General features: G+C 47.9%; 1 protein-coding gene across 2 annotated transcripts in view; it reads left to right on the forward strand.

Moving 5' to 3' along the window:
• Positions 1-25,091, forward strand: part of LOC138250423 (uncharacterized) — an 89,327-nt gene that overhangs the window by 27,846 nt on the left and 36,390 nt on the right. For both annotated transcript variants that reach the window (XM_069205341.1, XM_069205415.1), the window contains one exon: positions 21,028-21,125. In XM_069205341.1, the coding sequence (XP_069061442.1) occupies positions 21,028-21,125 (98 nt within the window). The remainder of the gene's footprint in view (positions 1-21,027; positions 21,126-25,091) is intronic.

Below are 25,091 nucleotides of genomic sequence, written 5' to 3' on the forward strand. Positions count from 1 at the left end.
CTGTGTATTGTGTTTTCTTATGATGCATATGACACTAGTGGTACTGTAGGAGCTTCACTCGTCTCCTAGTTCAGCCTAAGCTGCTCTGCTAAGCTACCATTATTTATCAGCCTATGCTGCTAGACACCCTATACACTAATAAGGGATAACTGGGCCTGGTGCAAGGTGTAAGTACCCCTTGGCACTCACTACAAGCCAGTCCAGCCTCCTACATTGGTTGTGCAGCGGTGGGATAAGTGCTTTGAGACTACTTACCACTCTTGTCATTGTACTTTTCATAAGAGAAAAATATACAAAACAAGTTCAGTGTGTGTACACATAGCTAAAAAGTTTTTCATTTCCTCTTTTCACTCTTTTCTAAGTGCTGAAAAGTACTTCTAAACTTTCAAAAAGTTCTAAAAAGTTTAAAAAGTTTTTTTCTCTGTCTTTCTAAAAGCTCTGACAAACTTTTTTCTCTTTTTCTATTACTTTAACTCTCTCTAAAAATGTCTGGCACAGGCCAAAATGTTGATCTGTCCAAACTTACATATGACCACCTTAGCTGGAAAGGAGCAAGGAGTCTCTGCATAGAGAGAGGTTTGAGTGTAGGGAAGAATCCTTCTTCGGAACTGTTACTTAACATGCTTAGAGAACAAGATAAGGCCAAAAGGGCCCCATCTGTTGAAAAAGTAGCTAATGGTTCCAAATCTGATCCAGGGACACCCCTAGGAAAAGATTCAGGAAACAAAATTCAGAGCCTGCCCATTATTAGACAGTCTAGCATAGTTGGTACTGATATTGAGTCACACCATACAGATAGTGTTGTCTCACATCATAGCAAGAGCATTCATTCTCACCACAGTAGAAGTGATGTTTCTGTTAACCAAGCTGTTAGGGTGCCCTCTGTAAGGGACAGGTCTCATTCTGTCCATTCTCACCATACTTCTGTTTCAAGGCATGTCCCTCCCACCCACCCTGATGACAGATTGTTAGAAAGGGAGCTCAATAGATTGAGAGTGGAACAAACCAGACTGAAGCTCAAGAAGCAACAGCTGGATTTGGATAGACAGACCTTAGAAGTAGAGAAGGAGAGACAGAAACTGGGTTTAGAAACCCATGGTGGCAGCAGCAGTATTCCCCATAGTCATCCTGCAAATGAGCATGATTCCAGGAATCTGCACAAGATAGTTCCCCCTTATAAGGAGGGGGATGACATTAACAAGTGGTTTGCTGCACTTGAGAGGGCCTGTGCTGTACAGGATGTCCCTCAAAGGCAGTGGGCTGCTATCCTATGGCTATCATTTAGTGGAAAAGGTAGGGATAGGCTCCTTACTGTGAAAGAAAATGAAGCTAATGATTACAAAGTTCTTAAGAATGCACTCCTGGATGGTTATGGCTTAACCACTGAACAATACAGGATAAAGTTCAGAGAGACCAAAAAGGAGTCTTCACAAGACTGGGTTGATTTCATTGACCATTCAGTGAAGGCCTTGGAGGGGTGGTTACATGGCAGTAAAGTTACTGATTATGACAGCCTGTATAACTTGATCCTGAGAGAGCATATTCTTAATAAGTGTGTGTCTGATTTGTTGCACCAGTACTTGGTGGACTCTGATCTGACCTCTCCCCAAGAATTGGGAAAGAAGGCAGACAAATGGGTCAGAACAAGGGTGAACAGAAAAGTTCATACAGGGGGTGACAAAGATGGCGACAAGAAGAAGGATGGTAAGTCTTCTGACAAGGGTGGGGACAAATCTAAAAATGAGTCTTCATCAGGCCCGCAAAAATACTCTGGTGGGGGTGGTGGGCCCAAATCCTCTTCTAATCAAAACAAAGAAAAGAAACCATGGTGCTATTTATGTAAAATAAAAGGCCATTGGACAACAGATCCCGGTTGTCCAAAGAAAAGCACCAAGCCTCCTACCACTACAACCCCTACTGCTACACCTAGTGTCCCTACTAATAGTAGTGGTGGTGGGAGCAAACCTACTAATAGCCAATCCAAGGGAGTAGCTGGGCTCACTTTTGGTAACTTAGTTGGGGTTGGTCTGATTAGGGAGACCACAGAGGCAGTGTTAGTCTCTGAGGGGGCTATTTATTTAGCCACCTTAGTTGCTTGTCCCCTTAATATGGATAAGTACAAGCAGCTACCCCTAATAAATGGTGTTGAGGTTCAGGCCTACAGGGACACTGGTGCCAGTGTGACTATGGTCATAGAGAAACTGGTCCACCCTGAACAACACCTACTTGGTCACCAGTACCAAGTAACCGATGCTCACAACAACACACTTAGCCACCCCATGGCTGTTGTAAATCTCAACTGGGGGGGGGGTTACTGGTCCAAAGAAAGTTGTCGTAGCCACAGATTTACCTGTAGACTGTCTACTAGGAAATGATTTGGAGACATCAGCTTGGTCAGATGTGGAGTTGGAGGCCCATGCAGCAATGCTGGGCATCCCAGGGCATATTTTTGCTTTAACCAGGGCTCAGGCCAAAAAGCAAAAAGGACAGGGAAGCTTGGATCCTGGAACAATGGACCAAGTGCTCCCTAAAGCTAGGGCTAGTAGAAGTAAAGCACTTCCTACTATCCCTCCCTCTACAGTGGATTCTACTTCTGAGGAAGAAGAATTTCCACCCTGTGCAGAACCTACACCAGAGGAGCTGGAAGCAGACACTGCTGAGCTTTTGGGTGAAGGGGGGCCTGCCAGGGAGGAGCTGAGTGTGGCACAGCAAACCTGTCCCACACTAGAGGGTCTAAGACAGCAAGCTGTCAAACAGACTAATGGGGATGTCAGTGACTCTCACAGAGTTTACTGGGAGGACAACCTCTTGTACACTGAAGCAAGGGATCCTAAACCTGGAACTGCCAGGAGGTTAGTGATTCCTCAGGAGTACAGAAAGTTCCTCCTAACTCTAGCCCACGACATTCCCCTAGCTGGACATCTGGGACAAATGAAAACTTGGGACAGACTTGTTCCCTTGTTTCATTGGCCTAGGATGTCTGAGGACACAAAGGAATTTTGTAAGTCCTGTGAAACCTGTCAAGCCAGTGGCAAGACAGGTGGCACTCCAAAGGCACCCCTTATTCCACTGCCTGTGGTTGGGGTTCCCTTTGAAAGGGTAGGGGTTGACATAGTTGGCCCCCTTGACCCTCCTACTGCTTCAGGCAATAGGTTTATCTTGGTGGTAGTGGACCATGCCACAAGATATCCTGAAGCAATTCCTTTAAGGACCACTACAGCACCTGCAGTGGCAAAGGCCCTCCTGGGAATATTTTCCAGGGTGGGCTTCCCAAAGGAAGTAGTATCAGACAGAGGAAGCAATTTCATGTCTGCATACTTAAAGGCCATGTGGAAGGAGTGTGGTGTGACTTACAAGTTCACTACACCCTATCATCCACAAACAAATGGACTGGTAGAGAGATTTAACAAAACTCTCAAAGGCATGATTATGGGTCTCCCTGAAAAACTCCGCAGGAGATGGGATATCCTGTTACCATGCCTCCTTTTTGCCTACAGGGAGGTACCCCAGAAAGGAGTGGGCTTCAGCCCCTTTGAACTCCTCTTTGGACACTCTGTTAGGGGTCCACTAACACTTATCAAGGAGGGTTGGGAACAACCTTTAAAAGCTCCAAAGCAAGATATTGTGGATTATGTACTTGGCCTCAGATCAAGGATGGCTGAGTATATGAAAAAGGCCAGTAAAAGCCTTCAGGCCAGCCAAGAGCTCCAGAAGCAATGGCATGACCAGAAGGCTGTTTTGGCTCAGTACCAACCAGGGCAGAAAGTGTGGGTCTTGGAGCCTGTGGCCCCAAGAGCACTCCAAGATAAATGGAGTGGACCCCACACAATTGTTGACAAAAAGGGTGAAGTCACCTACTTAGTTGACTTAGGCACTGCCAGGAGTCCCCTTAGGGTGCTCCATGTCAATCGCCTGAAACCCTACTATGACAGGGCTGATCTCACCCTGCTCATGGCAACTGATGAGGGACAGGAAGAAGACAGTGATCCTCTACCTGATCTCTTCTCTTCCACAGAACAAGATGCTCTAGTGGAAGGTGTAGTTTTGGCAGATTGTCTTACTGCTGAGCAGAAAGACCATTGCATAAATCTCCTGGGTCAGTTTTCTGAACTCTTCTCTACTGTGCCAGGTACCACTTCTTGGTGTGAGCACACTATAGATACTGGAGACAGCTTGCCTGTCAAAAGTAAAATCTATAGGCAGCCTGACCATGTCAGGGACTGCATAAAGCAAGAGGTGCAGAAAATGTTAGAACTGGGAGTGGTTGAGCACTCTGAAAGTCCATGGGCTTCTCCTGTGGTGCTTGTACCAAAACCTCATTCCAAAGATGGAAAGAAAGAAATGCGGTTTTGTGTAGACTACAGAGGTCTCAACCAGGTAACCAAAACTGATGCTCACCCTATACCCAGGGCAGATGAGCTCATAGATACACTGGCATCTGCCAAGTATCTAAGCACTTTTGATTTGACTGCAGGGTATTGGCAGATCAAATTATCAGAAGATGCTAAACCTAAAACTGCATTTTCAACCATTGGAGGACATTACCAATTCACAGTAATGCCTTTTGGATTGAAAAATGCACCTGCCACTTTTCAGAGGTTGGTGAACACAGTCCTGCAAGGGCTGGAAGCTTTTAGTGCAGCATATCTAGACGATATAGCTGTCTTTAGCTCAAGTTGGGATGATCACCTGGTCCACCTATGGAAAGTTTTAGAGGCCCTGCAAAAAGCAGGCCTCACTATCAAGGCTTCAAAGTGCCAGATAGGGCAGGGTAAGGTGGTTTATCTGGGACACCTTGTTGGTGGGGAACAGATTGCACCACTTCAGGGGAAAATCCAAACTATTATAGATTGGGTTCCCCCTACTACTCAGACTCAGGTGAGAGCCTTCCTAGGCCTCACTGGGTATTACAGGAGGTTCATTAAGAACTATGGCTCCATTGCAGCCCCTCTTAATGACCTCACATCCAAGAAAATGCCTAAAAAGGTATTATGGACAGCAAACTGTCAGAAAGCTTTTGAGGAGCTGAAGCAGGCCATGTGCTCTGCACCTGTCCTGAAAAGCCCTTGTTACTCTAAAAAATTCTATGTCCAAACTGATGCATCTGAATTAGGAGTAGGGGCAGTCCTATCACAACTTAATTCTGAGGGCCAGGATCAACCTGTTGCTTTTATTAGTAGGAGGTTGACCCCTAGAGAAAAGCGTTGGTCTGCCATTGAGAGGGAGGCCTCTGCTGTGGTCTGGGCACTGAAGAAGTTGAGGCCATACCTGTTTGGCACTCACTTCATTGTTCAAACAGACCACAAACCTCTACTTTGGCTAAAACAAATGAAAGGTGAAAATCCTAAATTGTTGAGGTGGTCCATATCCCTACAGGGAATGGACTATACAGTGGAACATAGACCTGGGAGTAGCCACTCCAATGCAGATGGACTCTCCAGATATTTCCACTTAGACAATGAAGACTCATCAGGTCATGGCTAGTCTTATTGTCCTTCGTTTGGGGGGGGTTGTGTAGGAAAGTACCATCTTGCCTGGCATGTTACCCCCATTTTTCACTGTATATATGTTGTTTTAGTTGTATGTGTCACTGGGACCCTGTCACCCAGGGCCCCAGTGCTCATAAGTGTGCCTGAATGTGTTACCTGTGTAGTGACTAACTGTCTCACTGAGGCTCTGCTAATCAGAACCTCAGTGGTTATGCTCTCTCATTGCTTTCAAATTGTCACTAACAGGCTAGTGACCAATTTTACCAATTTACATTGGCTTACTGGAACACCCTTATAATTCCCTAGTATATGGTACTGAGGTACCCAGGGTATTGGGGTTCCAGGAGATCCCTATGGGCTGCAGCATTTCTTTTGCCACCCATAGGGAGCTCTGACAATTCTTACACAGGCCTGCCACTGCAGCCTGAGTGAAATAACGTCCACGTTATTTCACAGCCATTTTGCACTGCACTTAAGTAACTTATAAGTCACCTATATGTCTAACCTTTACCTGGTAAAGGTTGGGTGCTAAGTTACTTAGTGTGAGGGCACCCTGGCACTAGCCAAGGTGCCCCCACATTGTTCAGGGCCAATTCCCCGGACTTTGTGAGTGCGGGGACACCATTACACGCGTGCACTACATATAGGTCACTACCTATATGTAGCTTCACAATGGTAACTCCGAATATGGCCATGTAACATGTCTATGATCATGGAATTGCCCCCTCTATGCCATCCTGGCATAGTTGGCACAATCCCATGATCCCAGTGGTCTGTAGCACAGACCCTGGTACTGCCAAACTGCCTTTCCCGGGGTTTCACTGCAGCTGCTGCCAACCCCTCAGACAGGCTTCTGCCCTCCTGGGGTCCAGCCAGGCCTGGCCCAGGATGGCAGAACAAAGGACTTCCTCTGAGAGAGGGTGTTACACCCTCTCCCTTTGGAAAATGGTGTGAAGGCAGGGGAGGAGTAGCCTCCCCCAGCCTCTGGAAATGCTTTCATGGGCACATTTGGTGCCCATTTCTGCATAAGCCAGTCTACAGCGGTTCAGGGACCCCTTAGCCCTGCTCTGGCGCGAAACTGGACAAAGGAAAGGGGAGTGACCACTCCCCTGACCTGTACCTCCCCTGGGAGGTGCCCAGAGCTCCTCCAGTGTGCTCCAGACCTCTGCCATCTTGGAAACAGAGGTGCTGCTGGCACACTGGACTGCTCTGAGTGGCCAGTGCCATCAGGTGACGTCAGAGACTCCTTCTGATAGGCTCCTTCAGGTGTTGCTAGCCTATCCTCTCTCCTAAGTAGCCAAATCCTCTTTTCTGGCTATTTAGGGTCTCTGTCTCTTGGGATTCCTTAGATAACGAATGCAAGAGCTCATCCGAGTTCCTTTGCATCTCTCTCTTCACCTTCTGCCAAGGAATCGGCTGCTGACCGCGCTGGAAGCCTGCAAAACTGCAAAACTGCAACACAGTAGCAAAGACGACTACTGCAACTCTGTAACGCTGATCCTGCCGCCTTCTCGACTGTTTTCCTGGTGGTGCATGCTGTGGGGGTAGTCTGCCTCCTCTCTGCACTAGAAGCTCCGAAGAAATCTCCCGTGGGTCGACGGAATCGTCCCCCTGCAACCGCAGGCACCAAAGAACTGCATCACCAGTCCCCTGGGTCTCCTCTCAGCACAACGAGCGAGGTCCCTTGAATCCAGCAACTCTGTCCAAGTGACTCCCACAGTCCAGTGACTCTTCAGTCCAAGTTTGGTGGAGGTAAGTCCTTGCCTCCCCACGCCAGACTGCATTGCTGGGAACTGCGACTTTTGCAGCTACTCCGGCCTCCGTGCACTTCCGGCGGAAATCCTTTGTGCACAGTCCAGCCTGGGTCCACGGCACTCTAACCTGCATTGCACGACCTCCTAAGTTGTTCTCCGGCGACGTGGTACTCCTTTGTGCGACTTCGGTGAGCACTGTTTCACGCATCCTCGTAGTGCCTGTTTCTGGCACTTCTGCGGGTGCTGCCTGCTGCTGAGAGGGCTCCTTGTCTTGCTCGATGCCCCCTCTGTCCCCTGACGCAATTGGCGACATCCTGGTCCCTTCTGGGCCACAGCAGCATCCAAAAACCCTTACTGCACGATTTGCAGCTAGCAAGGCTTGTTGGCAGTCTTTCGGTGGGAAAACACTTCTGCACGACTCTCCACGGCGTGAGGGATCCAAAGGGGAAGTCTCTAGCCCTTGTCGTTCTTGCAGAAACCTAAGCTTCTACTGTCCAGTAGCAGCTTCTTTGCACCCACAGCTGGCATTTCCTGGGCATCTGCCCATCTCCGACTTGCTTGTGACTTTTGGACTTGGTCCCCTTGTTCCACAGGTACCCTCGACTGGAAATCCATCGTTGTTGCATTGCTGGTTTGTGTCTTTCCTGCAGAATTCCCCTGTCACGACTTCTTTGTCCTTTGTGGAACTTTAGTGCACTTTGCACTCACCTTTCAGGGTCTTGGGGTGGGCTATTTTTCTAACCCTTACTATTTTCTAATAGTCCCAGCGACCCTCTACAAGGTCACATAGGTTTGGGGTCCATTCGTGGTTCACATTCCACTTTTGGAGTATATGGTTTGTGTTGCCCCTATCCCTATGTGTCTCCATTGCATCCTATTGTAACTATACATTGTTTGCACTGTTTTCTAATACTATTATTGCATATTTTGGTATTGTGTACATATATCTTGTGTATATTTGCTATCCTCATACTGAGGGTACTCACTGAGATACTTTTGGCATATTGTCATAAAAATAAAGTACCTTTATTTTTAGTATAACTGTGTATTGTGTTTTCTTATGATATTGTGCATATGACACTAGTGGTACTGTAGGAGCTTCACTCGTCTCCTAGTTCAGCCTAAGCTGCTCTGCTAAGCTACCATTATCTATCAGCCTATGCTGCTAGACACCCTATACACTAATAAGGGATAACTGGGCCTGGTGCAAGGTGCAAGTACCCCTTGGTACTCACTACAAGCCAGTCCAGCCTCCTACAGCCACATCCTCTCCCACTATATTAATCATCTGTGGGGAAAAATAAATTGCCCCGAGTTTATTTTCAAAATCTCCCTCTTTCCACCTTAAAAATGTTGGCATGTGTGCATTTTATAAGTCTATAAAATGCTCTGACAAAGCCAGACTGAGATGGAAAGGTAGGAACACTGGACTCCTCACTCACACTGCGGACACGTGAGCTCTGTCCACCGCGTGGCCGTGTCACTGCCTCCCAAGACCACGTGTGTCATGCAGCACTGCTCTCCCAGGGTGCCATGTTTCCAAGATGGCCGCCCAGGCAGGGGGACTGCTTATCTCAAATGTTTGTAAAATAGTTACCGGGCCGGACAGGCCCTTCATGCTGGGAGCCTGGAGGATGCTTTAAAAACGCTGTGGCTGCCCCCTGAGTGCCCCATGCAGCCCCCCGGGGTTGGTGCACTTTCACTTTAGCTGATGCGCAGGCAGTGCGCATGTCCCCTGGAAACCACAAGAGTGCAGGGTCTCCGCTGCTCACCGGCTCTCCTGCCCCTGCACCTACTACACTAAAACCACATATAAACACGTCAGGGCACGTTTACTCATGTTTAATGCGGCGCAGCGCTGTGTTACACCGGGAGTAACAGCACAGAGACATATGTACTAAGGCTGACCTGCACATAAGGATCCCCTGCACCTAAGGATCCCCTGCACCTAAGGATGACCTGCACCTAAGGATCCCCTACACCTAAGGATCCCCGTACCTGAGGATCCCCTGCACCTCAGGCTGGTCTGCACCTAAGGATCCCCTGCACCTAAGGATCCCCTGCACCTAAGGGTCCCCTGCACCTAAGAATCCCCTGCACCTAAGGTTGGCCTGCACCTAAAGATCCCCTGCACCTAAAGATCCCCTGTACCTGAGGATCCCCTGCACCTAAAGCTGGCCTGCACCTAAGGATCCCCTGCACCTCAGGCTGGTCTGCACCTAAGGATCGCCTGCACCTAAGAATGAATCCTCTGCACTTAAGGCTGGCCTACTCCTAAGGATGGCCTGCATGTAAGGATCCCCTGCACCTAAGGATCACCTGCACCTAAGGATCCCCTGCACCTAAAGCTGGCCTGCACCTAAGGATCCCCTGCACCTCAGGCTGGTCTGCACCTAAGGATCGCCTGCACCTAAGAATGAATCCTCTGCACTTAAGGCTGGCCTACTCCTAAGGATGGCCTGCATGTAAGGATCCCCTGCACCTAAGGATCACCTGCACCTAAGGATCCCCTGCACCTAAAGCTGGCCTGCACCTAAGGACCCCCTGCACCTAAGGCTGGTCTGCACCTAAGGATCGCCTGCACCTAAGAATGAATCCTCTGCACTTAAGGCTGGCCTACTCCTAAGGATGGCCTGCATGTAAGGATCCCCTGCACCTAAGGATCACCTGCACCTAAGGATCCCCTGCACCTAAAGCTGGCCTGCACCTAATGATCCCCTGCACATAAGGATCCCCTGCACCTAAGGGTCCCCTGCACCTAAGGATCCCCTGCACCTAAGGCTGGCCTGCACCTAAGGATCCCCTGCACCTAAGGATCCCCTGTACCTGAGGATCCCCTGCACCTAAAGCTGGCCTGCACCTAAGGATCCCCTGCACCTCAGGCTGGTCTGCACCTAAGGATCGCCTGCACCTAAGGATGAATCCTCTGCACTTAAGGCTGGCCTACTCCTAAGGATGGCCTGCACGTAAGGATCCCCTGCACCTAAGGATCCCCTGCACCTAAAGCTGGCCTGCACCTAAGGATCCCCTGCACCTCAGGCTGGTCTGCACCTAAGGATCGCCTGCACCTAAGAATGAATCCTCTGCACTTAAGGCTGGCCTACTCCTAAGGATGGCCTGCATGTAAGGATCCCCTGCACCTAAGGATCACCTGCACCTAAGGATCCCCTGCACCTAAAGCTGGCCTGCACCTAAGGACCCCCTGCACCTAAGGCTGGTCTGCACCTAAGGATCGCCTGCACCTAAGGATGAATCCTCTGCACTTAAGGCTGGCCTACTCCTAAGGATGGCCTGCACGTAAGGATCCCCTGCACCTAAGGATCCCCTGCACCTAAGGATCCCCTGTACCTAAAGCTGGCCGGCACCTAAGGATCCCCTGCACTTCAGGCTGGTCGGCACCTAAGGATCACCTGCACCTAAGGATGAATCCTCTGCACTTAAGGCTGGCCTACTCCTAAGGATGGCCTGCATGTAAGGATCCCCTGCAGCTAAGGATCCCCTGCACCTAAGGATCCCCTGCCCCTAAGGATCCCCTGCACCTAAGGCTGGTCTGCACCTACGAATCCCTGCACCTAAGGATCCCCTGCACCTAAGGCTGGCCTTCACCTAAGGATCCCCTGCACCTAAGGATCCCCTGCACCTAAGGGTCCCCTGCACCTAAGGATCCCCTCCACCTAAGGCTGGCCTTCACCTAAGGATCCCCTGCAGCCAAAGGGTGTCTGAAGTGGCCTGGGCTGACCCTGGGAGCGCAGGTAAGAAAGTTTCAACCCCTCAGTTAGATCCACCATTCAAAATGACGCCTTGTGATCCGTAGAACTGCTGCATCACTGCCTGGTGACAAATTGTTAAAAGGTCCCACCGAATGGACAAGAGCTGTGCATTATTTGGTCACATTTTACACTCTAACATGCACAACACAAAACATTGTTGCGACAATTCCTCGAATATAAGATCATCCATAATCCATAAAGCTTTATTGCATTAGTGTGCTCGCGCTGTGTATATGGTTCTTATCTGGCCATGCTTTCCATTTGCATTTCAATGGCGCATTACCATTATACAAGTTAACGCGCATACAAAATGGCACAGAAGATACATAAGGACCAGTCTTCTTAGACGCGTCATTAATCTCTCTTTGTTAGGCAATTTTACGTGGGGTCCCTCTCTTAAGACTGTATGGACCCATAATTCCTGCCTATAGTGTCTGAACTGAAATGGCAATTCCTAAATACCTATCAGCGGTTTAGTGCTGTGAGTTGTCCCCTCACAGGTCAGAACCCACTTTATTATGGCAGAGATGCTCTCTGGTGGGAAGAGGGTAGGTCCTTCTTTCACAAGTGGGTGGACCACTAAGTACATAATAACACAATTTTGTTTATCGCAATTAAAATATTGTGTTGCTCTACACCTGGCAATTGCTTTTCAATGCATGAGAAGACAAACTGCTGATGGAAGAAGGCAGCCATGTTCTGGACTCACAAAACAACCTTGAGGGTGCACAAAACCCAGTGCTAGAGTAAAAAGGCAGGAACACAGAAAAACCATGACTTGGACGCCTTTTACTGTATGAGCATATAAGGTCTAACGGAAAATACTTGTACTTCTGCACTTGTGCAGACCAAACCTAAAGCATGCGGCCCCATGCTACACCACAAGAGAGTCCGCTTAGATGAGGAAATCAGGTACCCACATGAATCCTTCTCAAATTACTTGCAAAAATCCTGTTCATACAATCATAATTTGGCCCTGCTAATGACTCTTCATAAGTTTCAAGCATTCCTCAGGCCCGAATACAGACTACTCTAATAAGTTACCATTTCCGTCACACCACTTAGTTATCACTCGGGTAGCCACTCATTATCTAAGGGTGGGCGGAACTCCTCAGAATCTTTCGGAGTGTTTATGTGACTCTGCAGAATTCCACAGAGTTCAAATCCATGAATTCTGCCCACCCATAGTTATAACCTTTATGAAGGATTGATTGGACAGGCTCCCTTAAAATATTTGCATTTATTCTTAATGTAGAAGATGAACCTGCAGGATTTATCCCGGAGTCCTTCCCTGTTTATACTCTCAGGTTGTACATACAACCAGTGGCATTTACATGCTGATGCCATACCAAACTCTTCTACTAGGTAGGTACTGCCTGAACACCAGTCACCCTATGCACAATATCAAGGAGCTTTCAACATGTAAATTCTTTTCAGGAGTATAAATCTATGGAAACCTGGCAGACAAATGTTACCCGACATGTCACATTTTAAACAACCTGTCATGGTATGGATGATCACAGGGCAATGCAGCAGAATTATCAGTGAATGCAGCATAAGCTTCAAAATCAAAAACCTATTGCTGCTCATGACCAGTGTGAAGCTTGCTGTTGCACAAAATGAGTAGACTAGTAGGACTGTATACTTGATTTTCTCAGTTTGTGCACTATTCCCACTTTCAGCGTAAGGCCCGAAATGTTTTTAACTCCCCGGGCTCTCCAAGTAAATTCTAAGCTCACCTTTACTTAGAGAGCCCTAGAAACCGTTTGACATGCAGATTTGTTTGATGCACAATTTCTTCATGGAAGTCAACATCAAGAAAGAAATGGACATAGGTGGTCATTCTGACCCTGGCGGTCTTTGACCGCCAGGGCGGAGGACCGCGGGAGCACCGCCGACAGGCCGGCGGTGCTCCAATGGGGATTCCGACCACGGCGGTAAAGCCGCGGTCGGACCGGCACCACTGGCGGGGTCCCGCCAGTGTACCGCGGCCCCATTGAATCCTCCGCGGCGGCGCAGCTTGCTGCACCGCCGCGGGGATTCCGACCCCCCCTACCGCCATCCAGATCCCGGCGGTCGGACCGCCGAGATCCGGATGGCGGTAGGGGGGGTCGCGGGGCCCCTGGGGGCCCCTGCAGAGCCCATGCCACTGGCATGGGCATTGCAGGGGCCCCCGTAAGAGGGCCCCTACATGTATTTCACTGTCTGCTGCGCAGACAGTGAAATACGCGACGGGTGCAACTGCACCCGTCGCACAGCTTCCACTCCGCCGGCTCGATTCCGAGCCGGCTTCATCGTGGAAGCCTCTTTCCCGCTGGGCTGGCTGGCGGTCTGAAGGCGACCGCCCGCCAGCCCAGCGGGAAAGTCAGAATTACCGCCGCGGTCTTTCGACCGCGGAACGGTAACCTGACGGCGGGACTTTGGCGGGCGGCCTCCACCGCCCGCCAAGGTCAGAATGAGGGCCATAGTCCTTAGGCAAAAAAAAATTGTATTGACTTCACATCCAGTGTGTGCATGGGGGAGTTTGGGGATGAACTAAATTGGGGTTCTGTCAAGAGAGCACTCTGTCGTGCTTGGTGCTGGACCTTCCTTCTCGCTAAATTAGGCAACCCTGCTGTTATGTTGGAGGGTGGATTATCAGTAAGGGCAGATAGGTGCCTACACTTAGTAACACGCCACCACCCCGCACTAGGTCCAGTCAAGGTCTCAGTACATTAGTCCCTGGCTCAACCCTTGGTAGCTGGCTGTGAGTAGGCAGGCTTAACTCAGGGGATAGCTACGTAAAGCATTTGAATACGGCAAATCATTTAATAAGTAATACACATCACACAATAAAATCCCACACCAATTTAAAAATGTAGGCAATAATGTTATCTTCAAAATGACACCATAGGACAAAAATCCAACGTAGGAAACTGAAGAAATGAATTTTTAAACATTAAGTAAAAAAACGTGCTTTCTAGTGCTTAAAAGCCAATAGTACCAACCAGGGACATCTGGTCACGCTAGACTGAGACCAAGTCACAATTTGTGGCCAATCACGATGGAGCCCTGCTCGATTACACTGTGTGGAGGCTTTGGTCAAAATTTTACCTTCGGACTTACTTGTTTTTCTGGAGCTTTTCTCTCTCAGCGTCGTGCAGTTCTCTCCAGCAAGCTGATTTCGATGCAACGTCGTAGGATTGCTTTTCTGCAAGGCCCCAATCAAATCCTCGAAGTCTCGAGCTCTGGAGCTTTCAGCAGGATGAATCTGAAATCCAGGCCATTTCTCACCCCTACAATGCACAGTTTTCTCACCAATAATGTTATTGCAAATGTTGCAGTGATAATATCAAGATGGCATCGAAGGTGTCATTAATGATGTAATATGTGGATGGCGAAGGTGCGAGCTATAGTTACCTTAGGGCGCGAGTTATAGTTATTTGAGTTAAACATAACTATAACTGCTGAATTTATATGGTTTTGTGCGAGTAAATTCAGAACCTAAGTATAACGTCCCTGTAACTTTTGTTTTTTTTCAGTGAATTTCTATGTTTTTTTAGCATGCACATATGTAACTATAAAAACTGCCACGTACGGCCAAAGACCTTGCGCGGCGGGGGTTGGCTGAATAGCCAGACCCAGCAGCCAACCCTCCTGTATGCACCCAAAGGCAAGCTGCAAACGGCCTCCAGCCATGCGCAGCATAAGGTTGGATGCAGTGGTTGTTTTTTCCTCTGGCTCCACGGATCCACTGGTGGATCCAGTGGGGCCACGGATCCATGGATCCACCTGTGGATCCGCGGATCGGACAAAGAAAATCATAATTGGGCAATTGTTTGCCCACGAAGGTGTGTCTTATGGGTCGGGATACATGTATCCCGACCCTTTATATGGTTTTGCACTCTTACTTTCCCCCCTCCTCAGCCAATACGACAACCAGAATGGTTGTTGCAACTTTTCTGTCAGTTTGCGGCCAGCCAACTGGGGCCATGTTTTCCCTGGGATCCGCAAATCCGGACTTGCCACTAGGTAGTTATAGTTAGGGCCATGTATCCATAGAAAAAGCATTTATTGGCTAGCCTATATCTTTGGCACCATTTGATGAAGCTTCATGAAATAAAATAAAAAAAAGTGGCCTGGTGAGTCTTGTTGCACATGGACGTTTTGGGGTGATCTGTCAAGTGGGGGTCAAGAAAAAGGGGCGGGTCAAAAAATGTGCATTTCCCATGTTAATTTCCATTGGACTTTAGACACAACTATAGCCCGAACCGTTGGACGGAATGACACAAAATTTGGCAGTAAGCTAGCTTTCGGTACACAGATTACGCTTTTGTTTATCTGGTGTAAATCCGTTAAGTAGTTTTTGAGATATTAAAGGGAAAATAAATTTATATATCTAGGGACGTGGACCCTTCACAAATAAATCACAAAAATGCATGAATTTTCACAAAGCCACACGCAAATAGAAGCACTATAATTGTCTGGCTAGAAAGTTGCGGCCACCATTTTATGTTATTGGAGAGGGTACCTGGGGATGAAAATAGAAATGATAAGTGGTATAAGGAGTGAGGTGGAGGTACCCTGACCCCAGGGGTGTGATATAGGGGTGTTTGAGAATCAAAATAACGTGCGCCCTAAGGTAACAATAACTCACACCTTCGCAATGCACAGCTAGTTAGTTCATTGATGGCATCTTTGATATTATCACTGCAAGATTTACAATAAAAGTATTGATGAGGAAACCGTGCATGGCAAGGGCGCGAGTTATAGTTACCTTAGGGTGCAAGTTTTAGTTACTTGAACTAACTCTAACCATAACTGCTGAATTTCTATGGTTTTGTATGAGAAAATTCAGAACCTAACTATAACGTCCCTGTAATCTTTGTTTTTTTAGTATAAAGTGGTCAACCCTCTATAACCACCCTGCCTTGTGCCATGCACGGCCTTCAGAGAGAGAGTAAGAGATTGAGAGAGAGAGAGAGATAGGCTTTGATGAATGATATACTTAGAATGAGATATTTTTTGACAAATGGAAAAGAAATATGTTTTTGTCAATTAAAAAGAGTGAGATCACCTTTCAGCATGAACCTTAAACTTTTGAAGTTTTAAAGAAATTAAAGAAGGAAAATGGCCCCTGGCACGCCTGGAGTAGAGCCTCAATTTCAGTGCGGGGTGTCTGACCTTAACCTTTAGAACATAGGTGACTCCTTACTGTGATGCTTCTAGACATACCTATGACAGTCAACACACGCATGTGATTCGAAATACATGTGAATGTTCCATCACTAGGAAGGTTTAACAGTCAAAACACCAGTAAATAAACAGACACACTGCCAAGCGATACTAGGATTTGAACCTTCAGCCTCCTGAGTGACAGCACAAGACCTTGACCATCAGCCCAGAAGTGACTCTGTTCCACTCTGCATCCAAACATAACTACAACATTCGTACCAAACATCTTGCTAGTCTGACTCTTTGAAGTCATTGCTTGGAGAGACCATTGCAATGACACTCGCCCTCTCTCTCTCGTATTATGAGATGGAAAAGAGGTGGTGTTCCCGGGTCTGCAAGGGGCCCTGTGTTTCATTTTTTCAAAGCGTGGCGGTCCTTGGGGTTTCGAAACAGACACCCTTCACTCTTTTATTGTAGCCCCAGGAAGGTGGTGGTCCCCTGGGCTAGTCAGGTGGCACCCCACGTTATATTTCTTAAAAGACCCGGGGAGGTAGTGTGCCCTTAGAGCTGCAGGGAGGCCGGGTGGCCCCTGTGTTAGATTTATTCAAAGCGTTGATGAGGTAGCAGTCTCCAGGGCTGCAGGGGGGCTGAAAGCCCCCCGTGTTTAATTTTTTCCAAGCCCCGGGGAGGTGGCGGTCTGCCGGGGTTGCATGGGGGCTGGGTGCCCCAGCCTAAATTTCATAATGGTAATGCCCCCGGAGGCTGCAGTTAAAGCAAGCACCGGAGCCGGCACTTGTTATTTTTATTTTTTTTGCCAGATCCGAGGATCTGCCGTGAGTCATGGCAAAAAATGTAAAAAAATACTTTTTTGCTCGTTGGGGATGGGGGCGTCACTTTGGGACCCCAGCACCAGAACCAAGGGGTCAGGGTGACTCTACCCTGGCCCCCTTTGCTTTTTTGCATCTATTTTTCAGGGACTCAGCTGAAGTCGAGTCCCAAGATGGCTGCCAACACTTCCTTGTTGAAGGATTAGCAGCCAATCAGATCTCAGCATGAGATTAGTAGGGTTTGCAGATCCTCCGTGTCCCTATAAATACAAATTTGTTTTTCTTTGATTTCTCAAAAACTACTGAATGGAAAATGTGCACTTATGGGACCAAGAGCTACCTTTCTGACACATTTGGTGTAATTCTGTCCAGTGACTGGGGCGCAATTGCTGTTCAAACTCCCTATGGCAAAATGCATGGGGAAAAAGAGCTTTGGGACCCCCCATTTTTCTCGGTCCCGGCTAGACGGAGCCCCCTGAAACTTCCTAGAAAGACACTGAAGTGATCGTTGTATTTTCTTGGAAAATTTTGTGATGATTCATAAAACTGCGACATAGTTAATAACAAAACGAAAAAGTTGTTTTGTTCCATAGAAAAAGCGTTTTTTGACTTGCATATATCTTTGGCACAGTTTGACGAATCCTCACGAAATTTTCCCAAAAAAGTGTCCTTGTTGTGCATAGAAAGTTTCAGGGTGTTCCGTAAAGCGGGGCCGAGAAAAAGGGGGCTCACAAAAAAGTTGCATTTCCCATATTAATTAGAGTTCTTTTAAGTAACTATAACTTTGCCCTAAGGTAACTTTGACTCGTGCCTTCGCCATGCACAGCTAATCACTCCACATCTTATATCACTGATGACACCTTCTATGGCATCATCCGACTGGTGGCAGGCATATTTATATATATATATAAAAAGTATATATATACATATATATATAAATATATATATATATATGTATATATATATATATTCCAAAAACGCTTCTGGTACCATACAGAAAGTTCCCGGACACCAAATGGAAGTCCAAAATCCTTTATTCACCAATGCTTCCTCCCAGTACAACGCGTTTCAGCCGTAGCCTTGCTCACGTACGTGCTACGAACTACTTATCAGCCGTATGTATTGCAATATTTGCACCTGGTGCTTTGTATAAACTTTGAGGATAATATCGACTAAAGCTATGAAGAAAGCCATCAGGTGCAGTGAATGACTCACATCTTTTCAATCATGACAAGATGGCAGGAAGCTGATAAGGGACGCAAGGAGGAAATAACAGTCCGCTTTCACTGACAATGATCTCTTCATCACGGGAATAACTGAAAGACATTTTAAATGAGACTAAGAAGGAGATTCTTTCTATTTGAAAAACCGCATTGAGAAAGGCAGTTCTTGCTGAAACGCGTCTGCTGGCATGAATAAATTGCAATTTGGAAACCCGATGAGTGCTGTAAGTTCCTTTGGAGCATTGTTTTGTGATATATATATATATATATATAAAACCTACTGGTGGTCTCCAGTAGGTAATTATAGTTAGGACCTAGTTTCTATAAAAAAAGCATTTTTTTATTTGCCTTTGTCTTTGGCACCGCTGACAAATCTTCACAAAATTTTCCCCAAAAATTTAACGCTCATGTCGGCTGGTGTCTGGAAGGTTTTGGGGTGATCCGTCAAGCAGGGGTCGAGAAAAAGGGAGAGAGGTCGAAAAAGGTGCATTTCCCATGTTCATTCCTTTAGAGATTTTGAACGGGACTAGTGCCTGAACCACTGAACAGAATTACACCAAATTTGGCAGAAAAGTAGCTCTTGGTCCAGAAAGCATCCTTTTGTTATTTGTTGTAAATCCATTCAGTAGTTTTTGGAATTTTAGAGAAAAAACTAATTTGTATATATAGGGACGCGAAGGCTCTGCGAACCCTCCCGATCTCGTGCTGAGATCTGATTGGCCGAGTACACTTCAACAAGGAAGTGCTGGCATCTGTGTTGTTTCTCGGCTTCAGCTAAGTCCCTGAAATACTAAAAGAAAAGGGGCCAGGGTATGGACACTGTGACCCCTTAGCTCTGTTGCTGGGGTCCCAAAGGAACCACCCCAGAGCAAAAAAGCATTTTTGTAAAATTTTCAGCAGGAGATATGGAGTATCCCTGTATCTGCCGAATTTTTTTTAAAAACAAGCGCAGGCTCCAGAGCTCAATTAAATTCAGCCCCTATGTGGTCCAGGTCCTGGGGGCATTTAAATTTTGAATGCACCCACCTCCCCGGGGCACATTGTTTAATGAAATACAATGGTGCCCACTGGTTCCCCTGCTGCCCCGGGGACTGTCACCTCCCCGGGGCTCAATTTAAATCATGAAGGGGGTACATCGCCGAACCCCGACCCCCTGGACCACCACATCCCGGGCTACTTATGTTGGAGGGGGGCTGCACGGCCTCCCTCGAGGAGCCTCAAATGGCCCTGGGGATGGCCACCCCCCAGGGCTGGCTCCTGCTGTGTCCTGAAGCCCACCCCAGGGACATAGCTGTTTGCTCTGTTTTGGGGGTGGGGGGTTGACAGCTCCCACCAAGTCAGAGGAAACACTCTGCTATCAAACAGCTCTCCCTTGCTGAGAGTGGAGGTTTCCTTCAGTTTTCTTGCCTGCGGAGATGCAGGGAGGGGAACAGAGGAAACATTGCTGTGACAGAGAGAGAGCTGCATGTTTAGCAGCTCCCTCTCTGTAACAGCAATGCCGGCTCCACAGGAGAAGGCGAGCTGGCTAGGACAACGGGGGTCTTCAGTCTCCCCCTGCGGTCCCCAACATTGTGACTGGGTGCCCTGGGGGTACCCAGCTCACATGGCCAGACCACACGCGATGCGGTCCCTGGGACCGAGAGCAATATAGGGAAGGGGGCAATACGGCCCCCCTCCCCAAAAAAATTAAATAAATGTATAGGCCAGGCCCCAGGAAATGGGGTCCCAGGGGCAGAGATCAGCCTTGGGAGGGTGGCCATGCAGCCCCGTCCCCAAAATAAAATAAATGTATAGGCTGGGACCCACGGGATGGGGTCTCGGGGCTGAGATCAGTCTGGGGAGGGGGCCACATGGCCCCCCCACTCCAACAGAAATTAAGTATTTAGGCCAGGACCCATGGGATGGAGTCCCCAGGGCTCGGATTTGCCTAGGGAGGGGGCTGAATGGCCTCTCTCCCTGTAAAAATGTAATATTTTGTTTAGGGTGTGGGATAGGGTCCCTGGGGCTGAGATCGGCCTGTGGAGAGGGCCATAACAAAATTAATTATTGAAGGCCGGTCCCCAGTGAATAGGGTCCCGGGGGCTGAAATGAGCCAGAGGAGGGGGGGTAATGCGGACCTACACCCAATTTCCACAGCGTATGGCCAAAGTCCGTGCACAGCTTGAGGTTGGTTGGTTTGAGGTGTTGGCCGCAGGGACTGGCCACAGGCCAGGCCCTGCTGCCAACCCCATTGTGCACTGCCTTTGGCCATGTGTGGCGCAGGTTTGGGTGGTTATAGGGGCTTGGCCGTAGGCCCTGCAGCCAAGCTTCTGCAGTGCACATGCGTGTTCATGGATGGATTAGACTATAGTAATGAAAATTATTTTACAGTAAATGAAAAAGTCGAATTTCACTTACAAAAGCAAAGGTTACAGGGATGTTATAGTTAGGAAATAGAATTAAACAAACCTTAGAAATTCAGTGAGAAAAACAAAAGGCTTGCAGTTGACACGTACAAAACCATAGAAATGCAGCTGTAATTACTTGTATAACTTGTGCCCCGTAAGGCCCTAGGGACCCCATCCAACATTCAGTGAACCGGTCACTGTGCAGCTGAGATCCGTGACGTACCCGGCCCTCCGTTCTCCCTCGGAAGGTAGCATGGATACTACTGTGATGGTCATACTACCTTATTTTGTCAATCTATTTTTATAGTAGTAAAAGTGCTTTGGATGTTATATATCTTGAGTAAAATCTTTTGTTATTAGTGCTTTGAAATGGCCGAAGTGTGTCATGAAGTGTATAAACTGACCAGTTGCCCTTGTCCTCAGGTCACGCTGAAGCAGCTCTGGAGACAGGTGTACAACGAGCTTGGCGCGAACCCCCACAGCACCAGCGCTGCTACTTGCACCAGGAAGCACTATGAGAAGTGAGTACGTCCTGCTGAGGGCTTCTGGGGTGTATTATGGGGGTGCATGGGAAGCACAGTGCCAACGGTCCTGGTGCATTTGGTGCAGCACTGTTCCCGTCACAGCCATTCTTGGTATGTTCCATCCTAAGGTGGTCATCTGGAGTAGGGTGGACCAGCCGTAGGGTAGGGACAAACTCTGCTCTCCCTGCCCCGGCGGGTAAACCCTGAGGTCCCGATTTAGAGTTTGGCAGAGGGGTTACTCCATCACAAGCGGAACGGATATCCCGTCCCCCGTCTTACAATTCCATCATAGCCTATGGAATACGGCAGATATGATACCCGTTCGCCAAACTCTAAATCAGGCCCTGAGCCTCTGCTGGTCAACCCTGATGAGAGCCCCAGAGTGCACCCGCCTGTATGTCCGGCTCTTCGGTGAAAGAGTCACATCTGGGGGACCTGCTGCAGTTTTATCTTCTCCACGGAGAGGCTCACAGAGTGAGGATCTGTCTTTGGGAAAAAACAAAAGCAGCGTCTAGACCTGTCAACTCAAGGGTTCCACGTGTGTCACACAATATCGGCTCCCTTCACATGTGCTCCTCCCTTCACGTGGGCTCCTCCCTTCACGTGGGCTCCTCCCTTCACATGGGCTCCTCCCTTCACATGGGCTCCTCCCTCCCTTCACATGGGCTCCTCCCTTCACATGGGCTCCTCCCTCTCTTCACATGGGCTCCTCCCTTCACATGGGCTCCTACCTCCCTTCACATGGGCTCCTCCCTTCACATGGGCTCCTCCGGGCTCTTCCCTTCACATGGGCTCCTCCATTCACATGTGCTCCTCCCTTCACATGGGCTCCTCCCTCCCTTCACATGGGCTCCTCCCTCCCTTCACATGGGCTCCTCCCTTCACATGGGCTCCTCCCGCCACACAATGGTCTAGTGAAGAGAGTCGATATCACACGTTTGAAGGGAGGGCGAAAGCGTCTTTCCGGCTCGTCTTTGTAGGCTCTGACCAGCCAGTGTCCATTGAAAGTTTTGCAATACCCAGGACTTTGACGGGAGCCCCATAAAGGTTTTGTGTTTTTTGGGGTGAGGGAAGTTTGTGAAGGGAGGGGTCAGAAGAGCCTCTTAGGGTGTTCTCAGCATGAAACCCGCCCTTCCAATGCCTCACCCCTTCTCACACGGTTATTTTATATTGAAGTTAGCAGGTATGGGGGTCCTGAAGTGACCCCTGTGGTTCAGAGTGTACTAGAACAGGAAAAAAGCCATTGGGGGTGGTATCAGAGGAATCATCCCAAATCAGGCATCCCTCATGGCACCATGTACATTAGCGGGACCCCTGAGAAGTCGACCTTCCTGATGGTGGAGCGTGAAGAGCTTGTTGCACCATTTCTGTCAAGAAACCCACCAATCCCCCCACTCTGCATATGGCTGGTGAGCAGATGGGACCACCACCTGGTTGTCCAATTACCGCCCACTTCTATCTCAAGCTCTAGACCCTCTCCAAGCAGCTGATAGCTTAAAGCAGCCTTAAGGCCACTGGGGTTTGACGCAGTGAGTGGATATGGACCCGACTCCGTAGGAGGTGAGCAATGGGGTTCCTGGTATACGTACTGTGAGTTTTGGGGGCTGCGTCTTGTATTATGGAGACCAAGGTTGCTAGGTACACCATCACCTGTACAGGTAGGCCCATCCTTGTAGCGTGAGATGTCTGGCTGGAGCCACTCTGTTGGGCAAAGGTTGTGTTATCAATGGGGGATGTGTTTGTACCGCGCCCCCAGGTCCAAGGGTGCAAGTTGTGGGGTCGGTGAAACTGACCAACATTGCAGGGGTTCAGATGCTGAACATGTAGACCCTAGAACTAGGCAACCAGAGCATGAGCTCCAGAATATCATGATCATATTTAAGAAGGGAGCTCCAAGGATCACTGGGGACCTGAGGTATTAACTAGAACAAAAAGACACACTGGTCCCTAGACACAATACTTTAGATGCAAAGAACCAAATAACAAATGCCATTTATTCAAAGGAGTTTATAAAACACAACTGCAATACATGTAGCGGTTCAGTGAATGTTGGTGCAAAATAAACCTCCTTGGTTTCATCTTTAGAGCAAGGCCACTGGAACTATACGATCGTACGGCCGCTGCAATTTTCACATAATTGTAGATTTGCTGCATTTGCCACATAATCCATCATCTGCCACATATTCTGCAGATATTAACAAAAAAGATTTGTTTCTAGCTCAAATGGGTCAAAAGTTAGTAAATACGCAGCAACATGTGTTGCCGCGAAGTGGAAGGCCCTTTGACTATTCACCTTTCTGTAGCTAACTACTGTGTTTGAGTGTTAAACTGGTAATGAAGAGGTGCAACCTATGCCCAGACAGTGTTAATAACTTTAAAATTACTAAATAATGAATGAACACTGTCATAAAACGTGCCGCATAATGCTGCAGAATTTGCCTTTTCTTGCTGCATAATTTACTTAACCCTGCCGCATAATTTGACCCTCCCCTCTCTTGCATAGTGTCAGTGGCCCTGCTTCAGACGTGATACACTCAATTGATAAATCACAAGAACAGCACGGCCCGCTACAACCAGATCTCAACAATCCTTTAGGGACCATGTTTACAAAGTCAAGGCGTTTCGATCCCCCAAAAATTGGCAGGATCCTCATCAGGGCTCGGGGGGGATACAGAGATACAGAGATAGAGATACAGAGATAGAGAGAGAGGAAACACTAATAGAAAAAGGGTGATGGAGTGAGCCTAAGAAAAGAGAAAGGTGAGCCAGTACGAGGCAGAGGCAATATGTATGAGACCGTACTTACATTATGGAAGGTAATTGTAGGCAGACTTTTAATCTCATCAAAAGTGTCCAGTTTTTTACATAGTACATTACTAAGTGACACCTAAGTAGGGAGATAGATATTTTGCCCAGTATCACACAGTTAGTTCATGTGTGGAAGCCGGGATTAAAACTCGGGTCTTTGGTTCTTAATCTTCAAAATAATCAACAGAACTCAACTCCTCTGCGTCTAAACCATCAGGCCGGTGAGTGAAAAGGGCGGGCTTCCATGTAGGACGTTGAGGACCGCCATCCAATAAAAACAAAGATTGTTCTGGACAAGCCGCTGATCGAACGCATAAGGGCCTGGTTCAGAGTTTGGCGGATGGGGTTACTCTGTCTCAAATGGGACTGATGTCCTGTCCATCGTGTTACGATCCCATTATATCCTATGGGAATCCTAATACAGCGGATGGGATATCCGTCCGGTTTGTGATAGAGTAACCCGCCCGTCAAACTCTAAGACATGCCCAAAGTTACATTCACCGTCTCTCGCTAAAAGTGGGCCAGGGTGAAATTTAAAATACGGCGACATCACTGAATTGCCTGAAATTACACTGCTATGCCACGTTTCATAATTAATCTGTCGGTCGCAGCAAAATTATAGTGCAGGAGTGCTGGAATAACGCAAGCTCCCGGAATACCAGAGACTGCTGACGGCGGCTACTTATTTTTTGAAGCTATTATTTTAGAGCAAAATACGTCCTTCTGTCAAACATTATTGCGAGGGCGCATTTTGTGCTAAAATATAGCACAAAAGGACAGATTTACATTTCACATAATTGTGCTTAATTTCACAAACTTTTCACTGAATTTCACCTAATTACACTAAAGGAGATTATCAAAATTTCGTTCACCTCTAATTAAAATATGGTATAGTTCTTTGTCAGAATGAGATTTCGACAGTCCTTGGGGGAGAGACTCTTAACTTCATGGTTTGGATACCCGGGTAGAGGTGCCATCTTGTTACGTGTCATCGGGCACTGCATTTCCAGTGCTGGCTTTCCTGGTACCAGATTATTGAAAGCAAGGGGCATAGGTACTAGGAATAGGCATATGGCAGTGGGCAAGCTTTTCTGTTGTGATGCCCTACGCCAGTTCGAAATGCATCGTAATTACAAGATATAGTGCATTTCTGTC

The sequence above is a fragment of the Pleurodeles waltl genome, chromosome 1_1 (assembly GCF_031143425.1).
Source record: "Pleurodeles waltl isolate 20211129_DDA chromosome 1_1, aPleWal1.hap1.20221129, whole genome shotgun sequence".
Lineage (NCBI taxonomy): Eukaryota > Metazoa > Chordata > Amphibia > Caudata > Salamandridae > Pleurodeles > Pleurodeles waltl.